The 16551-nt window shown below is 39.3% G+C and overlaps 3 protein-coding genes across 10 annotated transcripts in view; 1 reads left to right on the top strand and 2 right to left on the bottom strand.

The window, feature by feature from the left end:
* Window positions 1–280: 280 nt before the first annotated feature.
* LOC121502366 (uncharacterized) lies at window positions 281–3737 on the top strand. Its single transcript, XM_041775755.2, has 2 exons — window positions 281–313; window positions 1252–3737. The coding sequence occupies exon 2, from the start codon at window positions 1373–1375 to the stop codon at window positions 3644–3646; it is 2274 nt and encodes a 757-aa protein (XP_041631689.1). The 5' UTR covers window positions 281–313; window positions 1252–1372; the 3' UTR covers window positions 3647–3737.
* Window positions 3738–4375: 638 nt separating this feature from the next.
* LOC121501831 (transmembrane protein 164) overlaps window positions 4376–16551 on the bottom strand; it is a 131081-nt gene continuing 118905 nt past the window's right edge. For 2 of the 3 annotated variants that reach the window (XM_070283703.1, XM_070283704.1), the window contains exons 2-5: window positions 5794–6187; window positions 5549–5741; window positions 5386–5486; window positions 4376–5160 (exon numbers count right to left, since the gene is read on the bottom strand). In XM_070283703.1, coding sequence (XP_070139804.1) covers window positions 4771–5160; window positions 5386–5486; window positions 5549–5741; window positions 5794–6129 — 1020 coding nt within the window. In that variant the 5' untranslated portion in view covers window positions 6130–6187 and the 3' untranslated portion in view covers window positions 4376–4770. Of the gene's footprint in view, window positions 5161–5385; window positions 5487–5548; window positions 5742–5793; window positions 6188–7545; window positions 7756–16551 lie in introns of those variants that run through there. The other variant, XM_017162123.3, reaches the window with a different exon arrangement.
* LOC108071384 (uncharacterized) overlaps window positions 11080–16551 on the bottom strand; it is a 124393-nt gene continuing 118921 nt past the window's right edge. Inside the window, exons 1-6 of one of the 6 annotated variants that reach the window (XM_070283708.1) lie at window positions 15697–15805; window positions 12930–13124; window positions 11908–12159; window positions 11518–11843; window positions 11302–11455; window positions 11080–11237 (exon numbers count right to left, since the gene is read on the bottom strand). In XM_070283708.1, coding sequence (XP_070139809.1) covers window positions 11095–11237; window positions 11302–11455; window positions 11518–11843; window positions 11908–12085 — 801 coding nt within the window. In that variant the 5' untranslated portion in view covers window positions 12086–12159; window positions 12930–13124; window positions 15697–15805 and the 3' untranslated portion in view covers window positions 11080–11094. Of the gene's footprint in view, window positions 11238–11301; window positions 11456–11517; window positions 11844–11907; window positions 12197–12929; window positions 13125–15696; window positions 15806–16551 lie in introns of those variants that run through there. The other 5 variants (XM_017162127.3, XM_070283711.1, XM_017162124.3 and 2 more) reach the window with 5 other exon arrangements.

The raw sequence follows: 16551 nt of genomic DNA, 5'->3' as shown, positions 1-16551 counted from the left end.
ATATAGAATAATACAAAACGTATATCAATGTCTTGCGACTGAGTTTTGCTTGAAAATTTAGCGTGTGACGTTTCCTTGAATCAGCTGATAAAGTTGCCGATATTTTTAGTAATTCAGTTAAAATAAAATAAACAAAGTAAGTGAAATCAAAGGAACCTGATTCAAATTCAAAAGGCAAGGGCGCATTGGCAAATATCTCCGGGCGCGTCGGTCACTCTGGGCCGCACCGGAGCCCTATATAAGGCGAGCTCCAGCCCTTGGGAATTATTCAGTTTTCGGCCGGCGATCGGTCAAGTCCTCCAACGGAGCAGTGGTAAGCAAGCAGCAAGGAGCCATCATCAGAGGAAGCGCCGAGATAAGTTAGACATCCTGGTAAAGTGGTAATACATAGTCGGTCCCCGGCCATATCTTACGTCTATAACTTGTGGAAGACCTTAGGGCTTCTGTATAAGTCTCGATATATTAGTAGACCTTAGGGCCTCTATTTACGTCTCAATATTGGAAGACCTAAGGGCCTCCTTATAAGTCTATATAGCGCGGTAGACCTTAGGGCCTCCGTGCACGTCTCAATCTTAGAAGACCTTAGGGCCTCTACAAACTTCTCCATCTTAGAAGACCTTAGGGCCTCTAACAACTTCTCTCTTTTAGAAGACCTTAGGGCCTCTACAAACTTCTCAATCTTAGAAGACCTTAGGGCCTCTAACAACTTCTCTATTCTTTAGAAGACCTTAGGGCCTCTACACACATCTCTTTTAGAAGACCTTAGGGCCTCTAACAACTTCTCTCTTTTAGAAGACCTTAGGGCCTCTACAAACTTCTCAATCTTAGAAGACCTTAGGGCCTCTACAAACTTCTCAATCTTAGAAGACCTTAGGGCCTCTACAAACTTCTCAATCTTAGAAGACCTTAGGGCCTCTAACAACTTCTCTCTTTTAGAAGACCTTAGGGCCTCTACAAACTTCTCAATCTTAGAAGACCTTAGGGCCTCTAACAACTTCTCTATTCTTTAGAAGACCTTAGGGCCTCTACACACATCTCTTTTAGAAGACCTTAGGGCCTCTATAACTTATCCATTGTTAGAAGACCTTAGGGCCTCCCCACACTTCTCGCTATTGGAAGACCTTAGGGCCTCCACAACCTTCTCGCCATTGGAAGACCTTAGGGCCTCCACCCACTTCTCATTAACTGGAAGATCTCAGGGTCTCCGCTAACTGGAAGATCTCGGGGTCTCCGCTAACTGGTAGACCTCAGGGCCTCCACCCACTTTCTCGCCTAGGGATCCCTGTCCAAGAGTTCGGATTAGACACTTCGGGGAAAAGCGAAGAGTTAAGACGATTACTGACAGCGTTTGCCAAGGGAACGGATCTTACAAATGAGGTCAGACAGCAACTCGCCGTACAAGAGGTACAAGAGAGACAGAAGCCCGGCAAAAGATATAATACCGGAAATCGTAGTATTTGGGGAAGAAGAGCAGAGACAGCAACTCGCCGGATCAACGGTGAGATATAGGAGGGACAGAAGCCCGGCAGAGATAAGACCGAAAATCTCAGGAGTCGGAGAAGAGGAGCAGAGCAGAGAGGAAGAACCGACAACAAGGGCAAAAGCTAGGATCAGAGCAGCGAAAAAGGAGAAAAACAGCAAAAGGGAAGGAGAAAGAAATAGAAAAGTGGAATGGAGAATGGAAACAGAAGTGGTTGACCGAGTACGAAGCTGGGGCATCCGATACCAAGGAACGACGAACCCACTGGAATTCTTAAGCAAAATGGAGCAGTGGGCATCCGGATACGGTATCCAGGAGAACCAGCTAATTCAGACCATGCCGTACATATTGGAAGGAGCCGCCGAAGACTGGTGGAACACCACGCCAACCAAAATTAGTACATGGAAGCAATTAACGGCAGAACTGCTAGAGTACTTCCTGCCTCCAAGATATGAGAAACGACTGGAGACACAGATCACACAGCTTAAACAGCGGGAATCAGAACCAGTTAGGGAATACGCGATGGGACTAAGGAAGCTGATGCGATTCACGAAACTGTCAGAAGAGGAAAAACTCGACCGCATATTTACCAACTGTAGAAGCAAGATCAAGCTCTACACGCGGAGATCAGGATTTAGGTCGCTGACAGAGTTCCTCAAACTAGCAGAGGAAGTGGAGGAGATTGAAGCAGCAGAGAACCAGAGACGACACAACCAGCCAACACAGCAGCAAATACGACCGGAAATTTGTATGCGATGCGGCACGCAAATGCGGCAATCTACAAAGGTTATATTGCTGGGTCTGTGGAAAGAACGACATCAGAACAACGGAGTGTTGCAGAGCGGTACCGGGAAACGCAGGAGGCCTGAGCAGATAAAGCTGGCAGCTCAGGCGGCAAGACTAGAGCCAGCACCAGGAAAGCAACTAAGCTGCGACGGGTACCAAATAATAGCACGAATCGGGATTGGAAAAAGAACGGCAAAGGGAGTGGTAGACACCGGAGCATCACGAAGCGTTATAAGTATGAATCGGTACCAGAACCTCAGAAAACAAGGCAGCTGGAGCGGAACCCGGGCCGAAATGATAATGGCCAATGGATCATGCCAGAGGACTGTGGGAATGTTCACAGCGGATATCCGATTCGGGGGACAAACATTCAGCCTGACCTTCCTGATACTGAAGAAGGTCGCAGGCGGTATCTTGTTAGGAATGGACTTTCTGGCCGGAGCACACAGCCTACTACGGTGCGGGAAATTGGAATTGGAAATAATAACAACCGCGGGGGACAGGGAAAGCGAGGAGGACCATGCAGCCAGGGGGACCAAGAACGAGAGACAAGAACCATCAGAGGCAAAAATACAAGCGTTCCTGGACAGTCAAAGGATCGAAAATGCATCGATTTCAGAACAGCGTGCAGAAATTTCGACATCGCCACGCAAACATCACAGCGTCGGCAAGGACGGCAAAGGTAATCGAGGCGACGGCAATGGCTGGAGGCACGAGGAAAAGGACGGCACCGGCGAAAATGGGCATTGCGACGATGCAGGAAGAGAGGCCGGAGATGCCTGCCGGGAAGAAACGGATCGCACACACGCCGCGGACACGAGAAACGGGCACCGAGGCTCGCCAGCAGTCTCCAGTATCGACATCACGCCGCCAGTCACCGACACGTGCGGCACAACCATCGTGCGCAGCCGCCAAAGCGCGCAAGCTTCTGTCATCGCACACGCAGACGACACGAAGACAGCCATTGGACTCGGCCAGCCCAGCTCGCCAGCAGTCACCACCACGCAGCAGCCACCAACATCCGCCAGCAGCTCTAGTCTGCCAGCAGTCACCACCACGCAGCAGCCGTCAACATCTGTGCGCATACGACAGCAGTCGGAGACTCGGCAACGCATGCGCCCACACCCACAAGGGAGACCAGCTACATCGCCCGCCCGGGATATTATAGAAATACACTCGGACGAAGTCAACAACTGGGGCTGGAGGATCCCAGCGGGAGCGCATTTTTCGGCGGAAGCCGTGGAGGAGATCCGCAGACGACTCGCGCAGAAAAAATACGGCCGGCAGCAAGCTTGGGTCATGCAGGATGGAACGGCAACTTGGCGCGTCGTGGTCTCAAGGGCGAATAAGGTCACGCTGATGGAACATAGCGCCTCTTAAACGAGTATTGGGGGGGGGGTTCGCGTAACGCGCACAATAAATAAATACAAATAACGCAGATTAACCCAAACTTCTCAAAACTCTTTGTACTATCCGGAACAATAAACATCTAGATCCAAGTATAACCCAACTTTCAGCCTTATCATCTGGGACAGGGTCGGGAACTTTCCTTGCAGCAGCCACCTCAGACAACAAATAAATTTCTGAGACGAACCTTGGCCATCCTTGAGCCACCGGAATGACAAACCGTCGCAACATGCATATGTATTACAAATTTCAAATCTGTTATATTGTTACTTATACGATTTAAAAATAATGTTTCTGAAAGTTTTAAAACCAAATAATGTGTATATGGTAGGTGTAAAATTATATCCTTTATATATCTCCAATTAGTTTTGGATCGATTGTTAATAATACAATTGAAAACTTTAAGGGTATACAAACTTCGGCGTGCCACAGTTTGCGTCTTTTCTTGTTTTATATTAATATTCCAATCGTTTCCATAACAACTAGATACCCATGTATACCTGTAACAGATAGAAGACTATCTAAGATTCAATCACATATAGCTCAAAAGCTAAGAAACTAAGAGGCAGTTTTTTGGTGTTGTTGTAAATTTCTGCTAAAATCTTCTGCAAAGGAATACAAATCATGTACATTTTTTCAAATACTGAAATCCAGAATTTGATGTTTTGCGAGTTTGTAACCGTAAGAGCAAAGACATTTCACTTTGAATTTGACAATTTATTATTTCATCACTATTATCTTACAACTATCGAAATGTACACTATTGTAATTTATTGCTGTTTCGTAACTTTGGACATGACACAATAGTAAGAGCCGCAGGTGTCCACTAAACAAATCCATACATAAAATATGTAGCTTTTAGAACGCGTATAAGTTTCAGATAGAAGTATAACCTCGATGAGCATACAAATTAGCCTTAATTGTTATTATTTATGTATGTATGTACATGTCTTTGGTATAAGACATTCACCTTTCAAATACTTGGTATTTCAGAACTAGCTGTAAAGCATAGACCCATGTGTAACTAAACGCATTTCGTGAATTGACAGGCATAATAGACGCTGTACGCATTCTAGAACCCTCTGGCTGGCCCTATACTAGTCTATCTTAGTTGTGGGCATTGTATACTCCGCCGTCATAGCCGCAATGTCTCCCACGTCATGTTGATGAACTCCTCCCGCCGCAGCCGTCGCCTGGGTGTTGTACCGGTGCCGGATCAGCGCCTCCGTAGCCTCCTTTTGAGTGGCGTACTCTGGCGCAGAGAGCTGGTGATATTGAGGCGCGTCGTTCCCCGTTTCTGTCATGCCGCCTGAACCATTTAGGGCGGCGCTGTTTCGACTCCCGCGCCCGAAAAGCAGCACTGTGCCCTTGCTTAGCAGAGGACAGAGCAATGCTTGGTGGCAACAGGCAAACAGCCGGTAATTAGGACCCTGGAATGGATCTGACATTGCAGCGCAAAGCATGTGGTCCAGATTAATTCCTGTAAACTGAAGAGGAAAATATTACTAGTATAAGTGTCTAAATGTAGTGGCCAAAAGTGTGCTAAGAATTGTACACATTCATATTTCTTAAATAAACTTTTACAATGGATACCTATAATACTTTCTAGTCTGCTTTCAAATAAATGGCGATTTCTGATGCGATTTTACTTTAGAACTTTTTCTAATTCACTACTAAGTATTCTTCAATAGTTTTGTAACACTTCTACCTACAATGGAGAGCGGGGATAGCAGAACGAAGTGGTAGAACAGCATAAAGGCTGTGCCTATGTGGGACCAATGGAGTTCACCCAAGTCCTCAACAGTGTAAGCGCCTGCAAGAAGTGGAAGGGTAAAATTTAAAACTAAGAGTCGTGGTGGTTACTGTGGTAGTTACCGCTTCGGATAATGTAGATCGGAATTATATAGAGAAGTGCATGCTGAATCCAGTAAGTTGCCTGCTCAAATGGATAGGTACGACCCTCCACTTCCGGGAAGACGAAGGCAAGAAAAGGTCCATTCAGGTTGCTCATTTGAATTCGAAACAGTGCTGTCGTCATCTTAGTTGGCTTGGCAGCCAGGAGATAAATCTATAAAAAGCATATGTTAATTGTTTTGCAAAACAAATGAAAAACATCTCACCTGCAAACACGTTTGCACGTGGCAGGGATTCAGGGCGAAAATCATCGATTGGCCTGAAAGCTTGAAACCCATTTCAATGCCGAAAATAATGGACATGGCGATTAATAGAAACAGCCTGGTGGGGCTGTGGGGCTTCTGTATCTCATGGAGCGGTGGGAGCTTGATCGGCGCAAGTCTCTGCCACGAGCGGTGCATTATGAAAATGAATAGGGCCGACAGCAAAACCGTCTCTATCCATCGCCGCCTATCGGTCATGTAATTGATGCACTCCGGTCCCGTCGTCCTTGGAATCTCATCAGTGATACCTTTGATTGCCCATTCCCAGTCCCAGCCCATTTTCTGCAGGTAAAATAAGGCTCCAGTGGTTCTCCGATCAAAATTTGAAGTTTTAATTCTAAAAAGAAAAGTGATGGGAAAACAGTGAGTTATTTATTAGCACATTTATTGACCCGGTACCACCCCTGTCCTATAGTTTCCATTAAAAATTAACCGTATTGCGTGCCCCAGTCAATACATATCGAGACAAGGGTACATACACATACATATATATGTACCTATATATTGTCATGGCGTGGGGTCTTGAGGTCCTCGACAATTTTACCAGGGAATAGAAAAAACTTGTGACCACTACAAACTGCGAAAGTTTTCAAAAGAAAATCAATTGAGCCGGGTAAACTAACCAAAGACAAAACATAACACAGGATTGCCTTAATCAAATCCTTATTCTTATAATATAAGTTAGTGGAAACCTGTTAGTAACCTACATACATATAAAAATAGCTCCATATGTATATACTTACATTACAACTAACGGTAAAAACAAGTCTACAAAGTCTTTCAATAGCTCATAGACTCAGACCCCTGAAGAGTTCTTCAATGGTTTGTTGGAATGGAATTGGAATGTTTGTGGAAACTATATTAGCCAAAACTGAATTCCGGGTGCAATTCTAAATTAGATCCTTGTTATCATACTGTACACATGTAAAGGAAATAAAAAACAAATCCACATTGCGAATGCCTTTTCCGCCTTTGTTTTTTCTTTATTCCCTTTGCGACAGGTGTGTTTGGGCCTGGTTAACCAAGTGGAAAGAGTGAGGACACGGAGGGCTGTTTCCTTAGATGCCAGATTGAAACAGCCAACCCAATTGAACGCTGGGCAGCCGGCGAAGAGCGACAGACACATAAAATCGTGTCGGCGTTGACAGTTGCCGCAGCTGTCCGTTGGCCGCCTGCCAAAGGCCAAAACACAAAAGCTGAAATGCGAAGGCCGAGACTTCTGCCTGACTTCTGTGAGTGTGTGTGAGCATGTCGGGCCTCTTGTATTTTTAGCCAGTCATGCATTTAAAGCACACTTTTGAGCGCTGGTCAGTCAACAAACTTTGATGGATGTCGGATCAGGCCACGTATTGGGCCTAAACGGGGCATACCGCACTGGAGGGAAGGGGACAGCGCTCTCATTGGTATTTTCAGTGTCAAGAGCACGAGAACAGCCTGACCGCGTGAGTGGGAGAGCTAAAGCCCACGCAAGCGGGAGCATAAAAGCTTCGAGCGAAAAATAACAACTCAGACAGACGTAAGGCGCTTATTAAACTAAGGTATGGCTGATTTGTTTTTCGTTGTTTTCCGCTCTTCCTCTTTCCCACCCTCTTCCGGTAACACATTTCCTAGCACCCACATTTCGCCTCCACAAACTGCGACTACGGCAAAGTCTGGCGACACTTGGAATTCGATTTTTCCATCTGTCAGCGATACCTATTGGTCCTTCGTCTGGAGCAGGCCACGTGGTCTGGGCTGAACCTCTCCGTATGTGCCTGACTCAGTGAATAACCGACGCGCTGTCAACTTTACCGACCGAAAACCGTAACTACAGTAAATTCACTTGTCGTTTTTCGCTCAATTACATTTCGCCTGCATATCTGCATTTGCAATGCAAATTGCGGGCGAGAAAAATTAGCGACGAAAAGCGCGACGTTGGTGCTGGGCGAATGGCTGCCGACGACTACCACTGTGTTCCGTTACCCCGTTGTCCTTGCAGAACTTTCTCTCGCAGTGCGAGCTTCGCTAAGCTTTTACTCTCTCGGACTTGAATTGGGCGCCAAAATGTTTACACATGCCGGTTGTTTCGGTCGGACAACGAACACAAATAATTTTCATAAGCGCAGTTACACATACATACGTACACAAAAGCATACATATTCGACCACATGTGTACATACATATATGAAAATCTATATATTTATGTACATATATGTATGTAAGGTATGCACTCGGACCACGGGCGTTTGCAAATTGGATTAGCGGTGGGCGATGGAAGAGGGCGGATGGCCCAGAAATGAGAAGCACTCGGTGACGCCACAGTTTGCAGTCATTGTATGTTATTTTTGAACTAATCAACAAGAAATGATGATGGATAAGTAAGTACTAATTTAGTCTCTGTATAAAGTTTTATAATCAGAGGTTCTCCATCCGTTTAGAGTCATTTCGGTTCTTATAAATACATAGTATGTATGTATATGTCTGTGTATGTATGTACATATATATGTACATATATTCTTGATCAGTAAACAGCAGAGTCGATCTAGACATGTCCTTCGCAAACTATTCTGAGCTTTAGAGATACATATGTTTGTATCTCAATGAAGCTTGGCAGATAGTCCTTTTGTAATTGAATATGAATGTGCATTGGGTATCAAAATATAGTATATAGTTTAGGGCAAATTTCAACTTGATATCTTACGAATGCTTTAAATAAAATATTATATTATTTAATTTTATCAAAAATGCCTTTTCAAAAATATTTGGACTGACAAGGAATATTCCGTCAAAACAAAAAATGCAAAAGCAAAATAATTTACCTTTACATATGTAAGTGGCAATATTTCGTTGGAAGAGCTAGAAATTATTATTCAATTACCTAAATGGCATTATCAAAAGACGAAAAAATTGCAAGTTTTCTTGCGGACTTCCGTTTGTTGAAGACTCGAATAGTACAGCAGGGTTTTATGCAACACTTGGAAGTGAATAAGCCCATCCAAAATATGCCTAAACCAATGCATTCACGCCAAAACAGTATAAAAATGCTCGTTTTCCTATTTGTATTAGCTTTAGTACTGTATTGTTAGTATTACAATCCACTACAAAGAGAATGGTTGAGTTAATTTGACTAAAGGATGTTGTGTTAGTTTCCTAATGATAATGGCGTTTATAATATTCGAGTTGTGTGGGCATGTGTTTCCTTGTCTAAAAAATGTTTTTGTGGTCATTTATATTCGTTCAAGATGTCTCAAATATATGCCTATAGGCTTGCTTCGATCTTTGACGACTTTAATGCACTTCGTATCATTAAAACTCCAAAACCTACAACTATGTGACGTCCTTGCATGTCCATTTAGTATAAAGAATCATTTTTATACGCGGTACCCTAAGGAAAAATAAGTATATGTACATATGTATGTACAGTTAATAACATTGGTATTCGATTTTATTATTTTTTCAACTTCAAACGCGAATAAAATGTATAATACATTTTTTAAAATGTAAACAAGAAACATATATTAACAAAAGAGACCATGAAATGCGTTACATTAAGGGGGTCTTCTCATTCAAAGGCCGTTTTTTGGACCCTTTTTAAAAAAATTCTTATTTGAAAACGCAAAGAATAATTGAAAACTTTTTTATTTATTGTACTCAACAATGTTCAAAGTAACTAAAAAAATTGTGTTTGCCTCGATACGAGGGTTGTTCAAAGAGTAATGAGACTTCAAACTTGGTGGTGGAAAAAAAAGGTGTCGTCCTGGCGGCCACGATTCAGGGTCTCCAGAGCGTCCGAAATGAAAATAAACGGGGTTATAATCAGAATAGATGTCATTTTCGGGTGACGGAACAGATGTTTTTTTTAATTTTTTTTAAACAAAATGCCGGTCATTCAAAAAAAAAAATTCGATTTCGGCCTCTTTCTTGTAGTTTAGTGTAAAAAAAAATATACAAAAATTTTTTTTTTTAAATCTGTTCCGTCACCCGAGAATGGTGACAATTCTGCGTCGATTCCACTTTGTTTAATGAAAATCGGTTCAGTTGAACTGGAGATATCATGGCCGCCAGTTCGAAAACGTGGTTTCGAGATAAACGCGTTTGAAGTTTAAAAAAAGCTCATTTTGCAAAGAACTTGCTTCACAAAAAAGGCTGTATCTTCTAAAGTATTTCGAATTTCTAAAAATCCTTTTGGGGATATATACACAACTATAAATAAATGTAAAAAAAAAAAAAATTGAAAAAAAAAAGTTGCCCAATGAGAAGACCCCCTTAAGTCGAAGTCGAATTAAAAACAAATGGCCAAATTGTTTACAGCAAACAATCATTAAAAATTCAAATATTACAGTTAAATTTTGAAAAGGGACGCAAAAGTATAAATTTAACTTCGGAGCAGTCAAACTTGTCCTTCAGTAACATTTGGAGGCCAAGAAATACAAGTTTCCTTGCAAGGATGATGGAGATGAAGACAAAAACGCTCGGTGACATCGTCCAATGATTTAAAAAGTAAGGTATGTATAAAGCAAAAGGAACAACCTGAAAAATTCTCTAATTGCAAAATAGCCAAAAAAAGTCCTGAAAATTAAAAAAAAAAAAAAAAAAAAATCAACGTTTCATCGCAAAATATTTGGCGTAAAAGTGTACCAAAAAATTTGTAAAGAAAATTTGAAGCGGACGAAATCGGCATTGGAAACACAAAGTTGTAAAACACAAGGCCCATAAAGTCAAGCCCTGGTTGCTTTACAACTGTACAAAAGTTTTGGAAACGCTCCTCCCATCGCCTGATCTCAATACAGTTATGATTTTGTGGAGTAAGTTGGACCGCTGTTTCGAAAAATCGCCGATATCTTTATACCCTTGCAGGGTATTATAATTTCAGTCAGAAGTTTGTAACGCAGTGAAGGAGACGTTTCCGACCCTATAAAGTACATATATTCTTGATCAGCATCAACAGCCGAGTCGATCTAGCCATGTCCGTCTGTCCGTTTCTACGCAAACTAGTCCCTCAGTTTTAAAGCTAGCCTTTTATACACTCTCACCGCTATATATGTATATCATATAGCTGCAATACAAATGTTCGATAAATATTTGGAAAAAAAATATAACTTGGCTGTTTTTCAACATTTTTGCATCATAGTTGCCATAGGAACGATCGTGAAATAAATAGGAAAAAAATTATAACTTTTAGCCAGGGTTATTATTATAATTATTAATACAGTACCTTACAAGATTTTGCTAAAAAGAATATTAAAATTGAACACAAAACTAACTTTAATTCCTTAAACGGCTCTTAACATGTACGTCTTTATTTATTTGTTTTTTTTTTTTTTTGTTTGCATTGTTTTTTGCACATGATAATGCATGTGCCAGGGCTTTTTCTGGCAGACCCTGATTCTCCAACATACTTATGCTATCTGTAAAAAAAATAATCAAATTATCAAATTGAATATCTGCAAAATATTGCACAAAAATACATACGGATTAAAACCGAAAAAAATTTCGGAAATGTCTTGAGTGACTTTTTCCCATTCACGCCATCTATGTTGAAGTCGCAAAGAATTTCTTCTGCCAACACATTTTTAAGTGATTTGGGAAGAGTTCTGTACTTCAGTATATCAGTTATGGTTTGAATCTATAAGAGACAACAATAAATTGCACGGGCTATCGCATCTTCGATATTAATTTTTTACTTACGTAGGCTTTTTTTGTGGTTGGGCTTATGTTCAACTCTAATGCTGCCAGACCCTCTTCATTTAGGATTGGAAACGACACATCGACTGCAACATCTTTTGTTTTCCCCTTGAGGAAAAGTTGTAGCAAGGCCGTCAGCTTCGACACCTGGCGGGTACTTTCTGCCAACTCTCTTGTATTCGCTTCTAAAATTTTGTTGTTGGCCTCAAGCTTCTCCTCCAAAGCTCGGACCCTCCTCGTCAGCTCAATCACCTGATCCTTCGGTTGGGTTCCTTGTGCCGGGTTCAAGGTATATTCCGGTTCTGCGGGAGCTTCCAACAGATAGTCATCTAATACCAAAAATTTTTATTGAAATAACAATTAAATATATTTGATATAATTCAATTTACTTACGATCGACACTACAAAATAGCTCCAAAGATTCATTGTTCTCTATTTTGCCAGGGCCTGCTTCTGCTTCTGCCTTTTCGTCCTCGAATTCCATATAATCAGGCCTTTTCAAAGCACAACGTCTTAATAGATCCTTCCTTTTTTTCGCTGCTAATTTTCCTATATATTTTGAGCCAACCATTTGCTGTCTTTCCTAATTAGTTAGAGCTTATGTCAGAATATTTCTACACAGCGAATGGTTATACACCATTATATGGGCATTTCCATAATGTCGCACGCGACATTCGTACGCCTTCAAATCAAAAAAAAAGTATGGTACATTTAATTTTTTTTATTTTTATAAATGTTAACTTATAGCTCTTGCTTAGGACTATAATTGGTGCAAATGTTGATTTTGAGAGTTTGCTCAATTTAAAGAAAATTAAAAAAAACTGAAAGATTCGCACGCGACAAAAACAGAAGTCACTTTCGCGGCGAGCTGTTTAAACACTGATTTCAACGAAACGGCAGGGACTATTTTAATGAAACAAATTTTAAAATATGATGCAATAATGTCACTTTCATATGCTTTAATTTACAAGCAAAAATATAGCGTAGTTTATTTTTTACTTAATTTTAATCATATTCGCACGCGACATGTCGCACGCGACATATTTTTTCATCATACTTTGCATGTAATTTTTACTATTATAACTAAATTGGAAGAGCATATATCTATTTTATTTCGACTTTTTGCATTCTTCTAGGGATGTTAGTAAACAACAGTCAAAGCATAATGCCTCGGTTTGGATGTAATTAACAAAAGAAAACAGGTCCATTTTTATGATGTTTTTCATCAAAATAATGAAAAATCGTGTTTGCGCGAATATGCATTCGAATATTTCGAAATTTGTTTTAGAATATGATATAGCCCTTCAAATTTAATCAATTGGCCTTTTCCTTATGTTACTATGTTGGAAAAAAAAATTTTTAGAGAAGTTTTAGTGTTTTGGCCGCGGTTGACCTTTCTGTGGAAATGCCCATATATTATATGTGCGAACGGCATTACACAGGCGGAGACCTTTTTGGAACCAAAATCTTTATACATTACTTTTCCGAAGTATTTGAATGCGCTAAAATCGAGTCTGTCCTTAAAAAATTTCCAATACGTAAGGTTTTACAGATATTTCAACCTAAAAGTGAAAATTTCGTTTTTGGGTACTTTTGAGATCCTCGAACCTCTGTAACAGAGTAGATGTAAATATGTTAAAAACAGCGAATTTTTTATTTTGTTTCTCTTAATTACGCGATTGATACGAGCACCTATGTACATACACTTATGGACAAAATAATAGGTGTGAGATTTTTTTCTTTGTTAACGTTTAATTTCTAATTTATTTCTTTATAAATCTTAACAAATCAAGTTTTTTTCATAACTCGTAATATTTGTCTACATTTACAAACTAAAAACAGCTATACAAACTCCCTAATAAAAAAAAAAACCATTTTATAGTTAAATTCACAAATTTTGCCTGGACAAAATAATAGGTGTAGGATGATTAATTTTCAAATTATATCGATTTTTCAATCAATTTGGTCCTGTTTCAGTTTTAAATCACTAATTGGCAGTTAATAATTGGTATATCCGCCATTATTTTGTAGAATTTTCTCCATTCGTCTTGGCATGGACAATATTAACTTGCGACAAGTTTCAACTAGGATGTTGTACCAAGTTTTTTGGACAATATCCTTAAGTTGACCGATATTTTGGCAAAAAGTCCTTCCAACTTCTCTTCTAAGTTCACCCCAGAGATTCTCAATGGGATTGAGATCCGGGGATTGACTTGGCCACTCAAGAACATCCACCTTTTGCTCCCGGAACCAATCCTTTACAACTCGCGATGAGTGTTTCGGGTCATTATCCTTTTGGAACTTCCATAAAAGTGGCATATTATCCTCGGCATATGGTAGCATTACTGTCTCCAATAAGTTTTTATAAACGAATCTATCCATGATTCCGTCGATTCGATGAATCGGACCAACACCATCCCAAGAAAAGCAGCCCCATACCATTAAGCTACCACCTCCATGTTTCACGGTTTTACATGTGTACCTGGCGTCAAATTTTTTGCCTTTAGGACGACGAACATTCCTTTTAGGGCCATTACCAAACAAATTATTTTGGTTTCGTCACTCCAAAGGATATTATGCCATTTTTTCTCACCCTGCGGGCCGCACCAGGTCTTATGATCTAATGCAAACTTTTGCCTCATTTGTAAATTTGCCGTCCGGAGCAAAGGAACTCTTCGGGCAATCCTACCTGGTAGGTTTGATGTAATGCTACCATATGCCGAGGATAATATGCCACTTTTATGGAAGTTCCAAAAGGATAATGACCCGAAACACTCATCGCGAGTTGTAAAGGATTGGTTCCGGGAGCAAAAGGTGGATGTTCTTGAGTGGCCAAGTCAATCCCCGGATCTCAATCCCATTGAGAATCTCTGGGGTGAACTTAGAAGAGAAGTTGGAAGGACTTTTTGCCAAAATATCGGTCAACTTAAGGATATTGTCCAAAAAACTTGGTACAACATCCTAGTTGAAACTTGTCGCAAGTTAATATTGTCCATGCCAAGACGAATGGAGAAAATTCTACAAAATAATGGCGGATATACCAATTATTGACTGCCAATTAGTGATTTAAAACTGAAACAGGACCAAATTGATTGAAAAATCGATATAATTTGAAAATTAATCATCCTACACCTATTATTTTGTCCAGGCAAAATTTGTGAATTTAACTATAAAATGGTTTTTCTTTTTTATTAGAGAGTTTGTATAGCTGTTTTTAGTTTGTAAATGTAGACAAATATTATGAGTTATGAAAAAAACTTGATTTGTTAAGATTTATAAAGCAATAAATTAGAAATTAAACGTTAACAAAGAAAAAAAAACTCACACCTATTATTTTGTCCATATGTGTATATGATATAGTGGTTTGATCCATTCCAACTACTCGGCTGTTGATGCTGATCAACAGTACTGTATAGGAGTCACTCCTCCTCCATTACTGCTTTGCAAACGTCTGACTAAAACTACAACACTCCTCAAGGGTGTAACAAATAAATATTAGTGTAAAACGGTAACTGCAAAAATGTCTCTGTCGGATTCTGTCAATTAGAAACTCTAATTTAGAACTAACTCAAAAAATATAAATAAAATACAAAATTTTATATAATTAATATTAATACTATGTTTTTAAATAGCCTGTACTAATCATTTTGTTTATAACTTTTTAAAATTCAGCAGGAATTTCATTTTTTTTAGAGAATATACAAAAAAAGGTTAAAGTTAAAATTAGCTTAACTTTTTTAAAAATCTTTTTATGCAGCACTAAAATGTTTACTATTGAATTATTATCAGAATACAGTAACAGAATACTATATGAAACTAGTCTGAGCAGACAGCTATAAATCATGTACATAATATGTATGTACTACATACATACATACATATGTGCAAAGAAATCTTTTGGCATTGCATTGCACTACTGTTTTCATTAGGACATTGTTTTTTTATCTTTGTTTGCTCTTGCATTAGGTAAAAATTCATTTGTACAGACGCATTCCGTATCAAATGTTTTACGTATCTTAATATTTGTGTTCTCGCACAACTTTAATTCAATTTGTAATTGGACGCATCAAAACACAATTGCAACATTATGCCGCTATTGCGCTTATGCCGTGCTGGGTCTCCGGAGTTCGAAATCAATTGTGCAAATGAATTTATTTACTAAATACAAGTCACTTTACTTACTGATTAATATTTTTCATAAATTGAATTGAATTGTCCAAAGTTGAGAGTAATATAAGTAAGAACCAAAACAAAAACAGATCGTGGGAACGCTAGAGCTGAACAAAAATGTATGGTACTATCGATGTTTTTCCATCGATAACGATATTATCGGAAATATAATTGGTATTTGGTTTTATTTTCTAATAGCCTCAGGGATATTAATTTTCACATCCTATATAATAATTAATTACATTTTGATAGAGTTCCTTAACCACTGAATCACTGAAAATATGGCAATAGTTTTCTTTTATTTTTAACTGAAGACAGCCTAAATAAGACTTTTCCGCACATTATTGTTATTGGGAAATCCATAATTTTAATATGTGAAGGAACTGCAAGACAGAGCGAGAGGCAAATAGTTGAGAACAGCCTGTTATATAGACTTATTTTTCGCACCCCGCTCTGGAAATACTAAAAGTGTAAAAGTAATTTGCTAGCGCCATGCCATTTTCGAGTATGTAATTAAAACGTATATTAACCAGTTAATTCGAATAAGAATTTAATTTGGCTGATTTCTTTAACTGAACAAAATATTGGATAATTACAGAAAAATAATATGTTTTCGATGGTGAGGTTCTTATGCTGCCAAATTAATTAAATCCATTTTTTTTTGGTAATAATTATAAAATTTGTATGCATTAGTTTGTATTTAGTTGTCTACTTCAAGATTTTAATGGAGTGGCTGTCATAAGGCCATTACAATTTTCTTCATTAAAGCAGTATTTTATTATCGGTACAAAATTGGTATCTATTATATAGATCTATCGATTTTTGCTGTTAATGCTCTATCAATGCATTAAAACTTGCATTAGAGGT

Source organism: Drosophila kikkawai, chromosome 2L, assembly GCF_030179895.1.
Source record: "Drosophila kikkawai strain 14028-0561.14 chromosome 2L, DkikHiC1v2, whole genome shotgun sequence".
Taxonomy (NCBI): domain Eukaryota; kingdom Metazoa; phylum Arthropoda; class Insecta; order Diptera; family Drosophilidae; genus Drosophila; species Drosophila kikkawai.
This window is presented reverse-complemented; position numbering and strand designations above follow the sequence as displayed.